Source organism: Heterodontus francisci, chromosome 46 (assembly GCF_036365525.1).
Source record: "Heterodontus francisci isolate sHetFra1 chromosome 46, sHetFra1.hap1, whole genome shotgun sequence".
NCBI lineage: Eukaryota > Metazoa > Chordata > Chondrichthyes > Heterodontiformes > Heterodontidae > Heterodontus > Heterodontus francisci.
Genome location: NC_090416.1, coordinates 15,367,563 through 15,378,102, shown reverse-complemented (window position 1 = coordinate 15,378,102; position 10,540 = coordinate 15,367,563). Strand labels below are relative to the sequence as shown.

At 56.0% G+C, this 10,540-nt stretch overlaps 1 protein-coding gene across 1 annotated transcript in view; it reads right to left on the bottom strand.

Annotated features, from left to right (window-relative positions):
• Positions 1–1,097: 1,097 nt before the first annotated feature.
• tlr18 (toll-like receptor 18) overlaps positions 1,098–10,540 on the bottom strand; it is a 21,572-nt gene continuing 12,129 nt past the window's right edge. The window contains 2 exon segments of the mRNA XM_068022720.1: positions 1,098–3,070; positions 3,073–4,401. Of these exon segments, the coding sequence (XP_067878821.1) occupies positions 1,926–3,070; positions 3,073–4,401 (2,474 nt within the window). The 3' untranslated portion in view covers positions 1,098–1,925.

Sequence of the window (10,540 nt, the reverse complement as noted above, 5' to 3'; positions counted from 1 at the left end):
AACCTACGATCCCTCTCCCCCCCCCACCTACGATCCCTCTCCCCCCCCAACCTACGATCCCTCTCCCCCCCCCCCAACCTACGATCCCTCTCCCCCCCCCCAACCTACGATCCCTCTCCCCCCCCCCAACCTACGATCCCTCTCCCCCCCCCCAACCTACGATCCCTCTCCCCCCCCCCAACCTACGATCCCTCTCCCCCCCCCCAACCTACGATCCCTCTCCCCTCCAACCTACAATCCCTCTTCCCCCCCCCCCCAACCTACGATCTCTCTCCCCCACCCCCCCAACCTTCGATCCCTCTCTTTCCCCCAACCTACGATCCCTCTCCCCCAGTCTCCTGACCACCTCCAGGGTTTTGATTCTGTTCCCGGACCCTTTGCTCCAAATGGTAGGAATGTGGCTTTTATTCCATCTGAAAGTAATGGAAGACATTTCTGCTCCAACCTCTGCTTGCACACGGCTGGATTCGACTGCCAGATGGCTCAACCTGAGGGGAGTCCCAGAATATTTTAGATTGCTCATTGAGGTAGTCGGTAGTCGACCTTCTAGGTTGTAGAGTTTGTAACTTTTCCACCAGGCTTGTCAGCATCCCGTGAAATCCCAGTGCAATCAGCAGACTACATTACACCAAGGGTTGGGTTGGAGTATAATTGGGAAGAGGCAGGTTGGGGACTGGCTATGGGTTAGCACTGGCTACACTGTCCCTCAGCATCTCTGGTTAAGAGAGGACAGAAACCAGCCAGTCCCCCATGGCGGATGTTGGCTAATGGCGCGACTGGGCTTGGTTGTGATGCCCTTGCAGCTGAATATCTGCTCCCATCACCAGGACCGCCTACTTCCACCCTCCATAACATGTCCGGACTCTGCCTCTGCTCATCTGCTGCTGACATCCCTCATCCGTGCCTTTGTTACCTCCCGGGCGCGAACTCGCCCCGATGCTCCTCCCCTCCCCCGCCCTCCGGCCTTTCCACCTTCAGCTTGTACAGGTCCCTCCTCGGCCTCGCTCCCTCCTGACCTCTCTCACCTCCTCCGGCCCTTACAACCCTCCGAGCTCTTCGCACTCCCCCAATTCTGCCCTCTTCAGCATCCCCCCCCCCCCCGATTCCCATCGCTCCACCATTGGCGGCCGTGCCTTTAGCTGCCTGGGGGCCCTAAGCTCTGGAATTCCCTCCCTAAACCTCTCCGCCTCTCTCTCCTCCTTTAAGACGCTCCTTAAAACCGACCTCTGAGACCGAGCTGGTCGCCCGTCCCTGATATCTCCTGATGTGGCTCGGGGGTCAAATTTGGTTTGAAGCGCCTTGGGATGTTTGTAATGTTAAGGACGCTATGTAAATGCAAATTGTAGTTGCTGATTTGCCGAGGGTGCCAATTTTACCAGAGGCAGGGCCTGAAGAGGTGGCCTGGAAATGGGAGCGGGGGGGGGGGTGGGTGAGGGAGGGAGGATAATTTGCATATCGGGACACAAGGAGTGTTGAACTTAACATGGGAGTTGACCATTCCAGTAGGAATGGAGGAGGCTTTATGTGAGCAAAGGGGCCCAAATTGGAGGTGGTTATCCAAGTCTCAACCCAAGAGGCCTCAATGAAAGGGCAATGGTCGCCTCTTGATTAAAGGAAGGATGCCCGTGTTTGAACGCGCTGAGGAGACGAGCTTGGGTCAGTAGAGGTTCCCCGCCCTGGCCTTGCCCATGTTTGTTGAGAGGTAGGAGGTCAGTTTGGACCAATGTTGGCCTCAGTTCTTCAAGTCAATCCAATTCCTCCCGACAAGGCAAAGGGTTGACCTTGGAGGTTGGCGTCCAGTCCACCTTTGACCCTCCCCCTGACCCCCACTTGCAGCTTATTGGCTGTCCAATACTTGATGAATAGTGCACGGGTTTGACAACTTGGAGCGGGGCTGGGTGCCAGTTGGCGACTGCGGCGTCCTTTCACCCGGCGTTGTCTTCGGGCAGGCCGTCACCCCCTGCCGCGGGTCCCTGGGAGGAGGCCTTGCCCAGCACGTTCCTGAGCTGGACCCAGAAGAAGGGCTGCCTGCTGGCTTCGGCCGGCCACTCCAGGTAGGTCTTGGTGTCCAGCATCTTGCGGAGCTTGCAGAACTTGCTGGGGAGGGAGTCGGGGTCGATGGACTCCATCAGCACCAGCACCACGTCGTGGAAGGAGCGGACAATGGCGCGCTGGTGGGCGAAGTACAGCTCGTAGTTGCACCACTCACTGTCGACGAAGCTCCGGGAGAGGACGAAAATGACTTTGCGGCTGCCCTCGATGTTCTCGATGATGTTGTCGATGATCCACTTGCCCGGCGTGAAGTCCCGCTCGTGAATGCAGACCCGGTAAGGCGGCTCGGAGCTCTCCAGCCGCTGCACGAGATGCTCCCTCACCCAGCCCGCGTCGCAGTGGCTGTAGGAGATGAAGGCGTGGTAGGTGTAGGAGGCCGCCTGCTCGGGGGCCCGGGCCCGGTACCTGGCCCGGATAATCTTCCAGGTGGCGCCCAGGTACCAGGGGAGGTCGTAGCGCCAGCACAGCAGCATGACGGCGATGACCACCAGGGCGGTGGTGGCGACTGAGATGGCCACCACCAGGCCGACGTCGCACTCCAGCCGCCCGGGGGTGAAGTCCGCCAGCCGGGTGTCGAGGAGGCGCTCCGGGTGGTAGCAGATGTAGTCGGAGGGCCAACCGAGCAGCCTGGGGGCGCCCGCCTCCCGGGCCCCCCGCACGAAGCGGTACAGCTCGCAGGTGCAGTGGTACGGGTTGTTGTTGGCCTGCAGGGTGGCGAGCTGGGGCATGCGGCTGAAGGAGCCCTGGTTGATCACGCCGAAGGAGTTGCCGTCCAGCGCCAGGCTGCGCAGGCCGGGGGCGCGCCAGTCCGGGGGGATGAACTTGATGCGGTTGCCGCTCAGCAGCAGGCGGCTGAGGTTGGAGGCCCGGGCGAAGTAAGCCACGTCCAGCCGCTCCAGCTGCGAGTGGGAGAGGTCCAGGTGGCGGAGGGTGACGGGCAGGCAGGGGAAGATGGCGGGGGTCAGGGGGTTGTGGTGCAGGACGAGATTGGACAGGGATGGGCACCAGGGGCAGGGCCCTCGCAGCCCCAGATCCTGTTGGCGCTCAGGTCGATGGTGCCCAGGTGGGTCCACTCGACAGTGAGCAGAGCCATGTCGCAGAGGCTGGTGATGTGGTTGGTGTTAAGTAGGAACTCCTCCAAGTGCATCATTGTCCCCTTATACTGGCACCTCCTGTTGTAGATGTAGCCTTCCTGCAGCTCGTTGCGGGAGATGTCAATGACCCGAGTGATCTTCATCTCAACCCATGCATCGCAGGGGATGTAGTTAAAGTTGACGCCATTAATCACCAACATGTGGACTTTGTTGAACCACGTGAATTCCTGGTTGAACCTCAGAACTTCGGGGTTGCTTATCTCCTTGAGGGCAAAGTAGTCCAGTGCCAGGTTGGTGATGCTGTGCACGGACTGGGTCTTGTTGATGGAACGGGCAAAGTCAATGGCCTCCAGTGTCAGGTTGCGCACGGCCGAGCCTTCCAGGTTCCGCAGGATGGAGCCCAGGAGGTGTTCGTTGAACTTCCCGCGGAAGAAGGTGAGGTTTTGGATCGTGGACTCCCTCAGGCCCTCGAAGAGGTCCTCCGTGCCTGCGTAGTAGGTGAACTCGAAGAGCTTGCGGAGACGCAGCGAGCGGACCGGGGTCTTGACGAGGTCGGCCAGCATGGCGGGCAGGAGGGACGGCCGATGGTCCACCCCGATGTCCGTCCACACCTCCTGGCACCTCAGCTGCGCCAGGGCGCCGGGCTCGTACCGCGCCAGGCTGGAGCCGGTCTTCAGGGCGAACCTCCTGAGCGGGGTGCCCCGCAGCGGGCGCAGGTCGTCACTGCGCAGGGCCCGGATGAGGTCGCCCCCCATCGAGAAGTCGCGGAGGCTGCGGAGCGTGGCGAAGGTGTCGCTTAGCGTGGCGGACAGGTAGAGGTTGTTGGAGATTTCCAGGCGTCGGAGGCCCAGCGCTGGCCGCAGCAACGAGTCGGGGATGGCTCGGAGGGAGTTGTTGAAGAGGTCCAGTTCTTCCAGTTGAGGGTTGGAGGCAAAGGACCCTTCCTCGAGCCAGGAGATGTTGTTGTATCGCAGGTTCAGCACCCGCAATCTCGCCAGCTTGGCCAAGTCCCAAGTCCGGATGGCGGTGATCTTGTTGTAGGACAGGTCCAGGTCCTCCGTGCCAGCGGGCAGGTCAGACGGCACTTGGAGCAGGTGGAGGCCCTTGCAATCCACCCGCGGCCCGGACACCCGGCACCCGCTCTGAGCCGTCGCCAGGGTGATCTCCAGCCACACGACTGCCAGCCTCAGCCAGGCCCTCCCTGCGGGCGGTGGCATCATTGGGTAGGGTCCCCCTTCCGAGTGTGGCCCACTGCCTGGAAGGAAATGCGGGAAAAGTACGGACAGTTAGTGGGTGGGACCTTAAGGTGCACAAGAATTTGCGTCTTTAACGTAATAAAGCATCTCACAGTGATATTATCAAACAAAAATCAGCACTTAGCCACATAAGAAGATATTAGGACATGCCGTTGGTCTTAAAGGAGGAGAGACGGAGAGGTTTAGGGAGGGAATTCCAGAGCTTAGGACCCCCAGGCAGCTGAAGGCACGGCCGCCAATGGTGGAGCGATGGGAATCGGGGGATGGGCAAGAGGCTGGAATTGGAGGAGCGCAGAGATTTAGGAGGGTTGTCGGGGCTGGAGCAGGTTACAGAGATAGGGAGGGGTGCATGGAGGGATTTGGAAACGAGGACGCGAATTTTAAAATTGAGGTGCTGCCGGACCGGGGAACATTCCGGGCCTCGAACCTGTTCTGCCAGACAATTTGATCTAAACTCCGTCCACCCGCCTTGTTGTAATCCAACCCCCAGGCGGCTCGAAGGCCCCGAGTCTTGCTGGGTTTCGGTCTCAGCCTCTTGCGAGTCGCCCATGCTATTCAGCCATGTGGGGCATCATAGGTCCGCCCTCCCTTCCTCTTCTCCACCCCCCCCCTCCGTCGCCTTCCCAATCCCTCCCACCTCTCTCTCTCTCTCCCTCTACTCTTCAGTCTCTCTCTCTCTCTCTCACTGAGTTGCACACACCCTTTAACAGAGCTGGATACTCTCCGGGCTGCTTCAGATCCACCTCGTTGACTGGGCCTCTGTCTGATAAAGCTCCTGTTAACGTGCCTTGGGAGGTTGGAGTTGCTACGTGATTGCAGGATATGTTGCTGCATCACAGCAGTGAGTCCAATGAGACACGAGGGGGGCGGGGGGGCTGCGGATGAACACTAGGCCTTGTGAAGGCCTGGGGCCCTCCCTTGCCCACTCCGCTAGGCCCCGCTTACAGTCCTGACTGGGCAGGATGCGGAATGACAGGAACGAACTCGGCTGGCAATAGTTAAGGAGGATCTCTCCCAATCCACACCTTCACGTGGAGGCAGGGGATAAGCTTTGGCCACAAGCGAGCAGACCTGGCGACAGTTCAGAGGTCGGGGTGGGGTGGGGGTGGGAAGTGCACACCTGCAGTTTGCTGGCTTTAAGCGTGCAGCCATGTTTTAAGAAGAGACACATGTATTTATCTGATGTGGTGTGTCTCTCTCAGAGGCATTCACGTGCAACTCATGACTTCAAAGTGTGCACTCACTGTTATCACGCTGTCTAGAGTGGTGGCCATTTTGAGTGGTGGCCATTTTGTGCGCAGACAGCAAATGGGACAAACTCCCGGCCAGTTTGCTTTGGGGCGCCAATCGAGGGATAAATATTGGCCCCAAGACACCGGGGAGAACTCCCCACCGCCCCCCCCCCCCCCCCGCCACCCTGCTCTTCTTCCAACAGTGACTGTGGGATCTTTTACATCCACCTGAGAGGGGGCAGACGAGGCCTCAGACCTCGGGGGGGGGGGGGGGGGGGAGGGGAGAGGAAGGGGAAAGGGGCCTGGAGGGACCTTCAACCATTGTACCAGCACAGGGTTAGAGTTAAGATATCAGGTGCTGCAGATCCCAGCAGAAGCCGAGACCCTTCTCAATCCCTGCTGCCCAGGAAATGATGGGCAATCTGATATCCCACAACCCCTACGAGATGCAGGGGAGAGGGTCGGAAATCAGCCAGCGTTTGCCATTCATCATCAAGCCAACTGATTTAGTGATGCACCGTGCAGTCGAATATCCCATTGACACTGAACCGTGCAGGCTCACGCGTCAACAGTTGATAGCTGCAGACATCCTGAGGGAGACGATGACAGTGCCCAGGGGTCGTGCACCTCTCACACGTGGAAGGCGGTTAATGGGGCAAGTTATCGGAGCAGGAATAGAGGCATTTTGTCTTCCTCTTCGCTCCGCCACCCTCACCATCCTCGAGAGCCAGTGCCTCGGCACCCAAACCCCAGCCAGTGCCCTCAGGAGGGCAGAGGAGCTGTCAGTGCCAGCCATATCTCAGTGCGTAACATTCTCACCTCTGAGTTAGGAGATTGTGGGTTTGAGTCCCACAAAATCCAGACCGACACACCCAGTGCAATACTGAGGGAGTGCTGCACTGTCGGAGGGTCGGTACTGAGGGAGTGCTGCACTGTCGGAGGGTCAGTACTGAGGGAGCGCTGCACTGTCGGAGGGTCAGTACTGAGGGAGCGCCGCACTGTTGGAGGGTCAGTACTGAGGGAGCGCCGCACTGTCGGAGGGTCGGTACTGAGGGAGTGCTGCACTGTCGGAGGGTCAGTACCGAGGGAGCGCTGCACTGTCGGAGGGTCAGTACTGAGGGAGCGCCGCACTGTTGGAGGGTCGGTACTGAGGGAGTGCTGCACTGTCGGAGGGTCAGTACCGAGGGAGCGCTGCACTGTCGGAGGGTCAGTACCGAGGGAGCGCCGCACTGTTGGAGGGTCAGTACTGAGGGAGCGCCGCACTGTCGGAGGGTGAGTACCGAGGGAGCGCCGCACTGTCGGAGGGTCAAAACCGAGGGAGCGCCGCACTGTCAGAGGGTCAGTACTGAGGCAGTGCCGCACATTTGGAGGGTCAGTACTATAGGAATGCAGAGCTTGCGCCGTTTGTAAGGAGTGAGTTAAGACAGAGCCAAGTTTACAACACAGATTCCCCAATTCAACTGCAACTGGAAACACAGTGCCATAAATAAACTGCCAGGCAATTCTGTGTGCGAAAAGCATGATCTGTACCGAATCAGGCAAAAGTGGTCATAACACTGATCAAATTACCCAGCTCCCCAACAAATGAATTATTTTCATTCCAAACCTGTTCAAGATTGTGTAGGATAGCAGTTCTGTCCTCAGTTCATCTCCCTTCTCACTATTCTAATCATCTTCGGCATGTGTCCTTTCCCAAGATTTGCAATTCATCTGAAGTTGACGCGAATGTTTGCTGCAACTCTAGTTCAGCTGCCAAAATCTTGTTTTCTCTCTCTCTCTCTCTCTCCTCTCTCCTCAACGAGCGAAGGAATGTGTCAGGCGAGTCAAGTTTGCATCATACACTCCGCAGGAGAGAGAGAGAGAGAGAGTGAGAAAGGGAGAAAGAAGGGCAAACAAATTTAAAGGCACAGGGTAGCTTCCACATCTGCACAGAAACGTGAATATAATTTCAAACTGGAGACAGAGGGAATGTGACCGCCATATGGAAAGGAAATTGGAACATCCTGGTTTGGACGCTCTGCCGACTTTTAAAGCCTCCATTTGCTCGCGAGAGAGCAAGGAGGGGGAAGTGGGACTAAATCGGACAGCACTTTCAAAGAGACAGCACAGGCAGGATGGGCCGAATGGACTCCTTTTGTGCTGGGTCACTCTATCATGTATACATAGACACAGCTACGTACTAACACACACGTACAGATGGTATTTGGACATGCAAACCGGTTATACAGACACACGAAATGTAATGGCACAGAAAGAGGTCAGCCAAGGAACAGCTATCCAATCTAACCCCACTTTCCAGCACTTACTCTCAGTAGAACCGGAGATTCTGGCACTTCAAATGTCTCCCCGAGTACCTTTAAAATGTCACGAGGGTTTCTGCTCTACCACCCTTTCAGGCACCGGGTTCCAGATCCCCACCACCCTCTGGGTGAGCTCCCCTCTGAAACTTCTACCCAATTACTGTACGTCTATGCCCCCGGTTATGATCGCTCTGCTCAGAGAAACATGTCCTTCCGCTCCTCTCTCGCTCGGCCCCGTCATCATTTTACACACCTCAATTAAATCTTCCCTCAGCCTCCTCTGTTCCAAAGATAACAATCCCAGCCTGTCTAATCTTTCCTCATAGCCCAAATACTCCACTGCTGATAAATGTGCGGATGATTTGTGTGTGAGCAGAGGGATCATTTCAAGCTGCACTCCGCTTTCTCCAGTTATTTCACTGATTCTGACTGAGGTTTCCTCATCTGGGCTCAGGGCTCGTCTGACCCTGTTGTCCCTTTCTCGACCTCAGTGTTCTGACTCATGGCTACATAATGATTTTCCCTTGCTAATGGGATTCTCACTCCAGAGGCTGCCAGTTCATAAGCCAGGCTGACCCTCCCCAGTGCAGTAGTGAGGGAGCGCCGCACTGTCGGAGGGTCTGCACTGAGAGAGCACGACACTGTCAGAGGTGCTGTTTTTATTTATTTTTATTTGGAGATACAGCACTGAAACAGGCCCTTCGGCCCAAGTCTGTGCCGACCATCAACCACCCATTTATACTAATCCTACATTAATCCATATTCCTACCACATCCCCACAATTCCCCTACCTACACTAGGGGCAATTTACAACGGCCAATTTACCTATCAACCTGCAAGTCTTTGGCATTTGGGAGGAAACCGGAGCACCCGGCGGAAACCCACGCAGTCACAGGCAGAACTTGCAAACTCCGCACAGGCACTACCCAGAATTGAACCCGGGTCGCTGGAGCTGTGAGGCTGCGGTGCTAACCACTGCGCCACTGTGCCACCACTGCGTCTGTCAAACTGAGGCCCATCTGCCCCTTTCAGGTGGATTTAAAAGATCACTATCGGAAGAAAAGCAGGGGGGGGGGGGGGGGTGGGTTGCAGAGTTCTTGCTCCAGAGTTTTTGTGAGTTACTTTACGAGTATTACAGAGAAAAGCTGCCGTGCTGGTTTGCCAAGAATGAACTCATGGGGTCATTGCCCGAAAGATTAATGAAATAACAAAAGAAAAGAAATACTTGTATTTCTACAAAGTCTGTCACCACCGCAGGACGTCCTGAAGAATTTTGCACACAGCGACACAGCTTTGAAGTGCAGTCACTGTGGAATGTCGGAAATGCAGAAGCCAAGCCTTGCACAGCAAGATCTCAGACTCTGGATAAGGGCTCGGCCACCCAGGACTGAGATGAGGGGAAATTTCTTCACTCAGAGGGTGCTGAATCTTTGGAATTCTCTGCCCCAGAGAGCTGTTGATGCCCAGTTGTTGAGTATATTCAAGACTGAGCTCAATAGATTTTTGGGTACTAAAGGGATTAAGGGATATGGAGATAGTGCAGGAAGGTGGAGTTGAGATCGAACATGATCGGATTGAATGGCGATGGAACGGGTTCGAGGGCCCGATTGGCCTCCTCCTTGCCCCTATTTCTGGTGCTATGCTCTAAGAGCCTGTTATGGATCCAGTGTTATTCTCAGAATTCATAGCATCAACTAAAGTCCTCCAATGAAATCAAAGTGGTTTTGATAGAGGGCTTTCACTCTGGCAGTGCATGCTGGGATATCCCTACCTCCATAGTTCTCTCACTTCCCGTGCTCCCTCCCCCAGCTCCCGTCAACAGAGTAGGATCCCGAGAGGTGAGGGAATGGAATTCCCGATCTACCGCATGGGCCACCTGCAGGAAATGGAGGCATTGGCGTTCCTCGGAGTGAGAGGTTGTCCATTCCCAAAGGGTTAGTAGCGGGGACAACAGTGGGGCTGAGATACATAGAGAGCTCCCTGTCGTGCTTCCCCTTGCCATGTGGTTCCAGCAGTTAGCTTGGGCTGAAGTCAGTAAAGCACAGAAAGAAGGTTATATCAAAGTGACTGAGCAAGTCTCATCCTCATGCTCAAATCTAGGTGACCTCCTCGTGGCCCCCCATCTCTCCACCCCTCCTCCCACCCCTACAACCCTGTGGTTTTACTACGTTAAGTTGTCGTTATGGGACCAGGAGCCCACAAAGAGGACTGTGGGACGAAGAGAGTGCTCTTTGAGTGGGGATTGTCATGCTAGGCCCCCATTTGCCAAGAATGAGGCACATTATTTTGTCATGAACAGTGATTTTAAACTGTTGCTGGAGTCAGGAAATGCTTGTTAAACAGGTCAGCTGTGGCGGGAAAAGCATTTGCATATTAACAGACAGTGTTTGGAAGGACAAAGCAGCCATTCCTGACACATTCAACCCACAATGGACTTTTGATCGCCAGACACTGAAGGTGGGGAGCTCGCATTCCAGGTTGACTGCTAAGGTGGCCGAATACACAAACAGACATGGTCAAACCAGCTAGTCACATGACTAACCTGCTGGGCAACCTGAGGCTTTTTTTGAATTTGTACAAAGAGTTTGGGGAGAAAACTGTTTGCA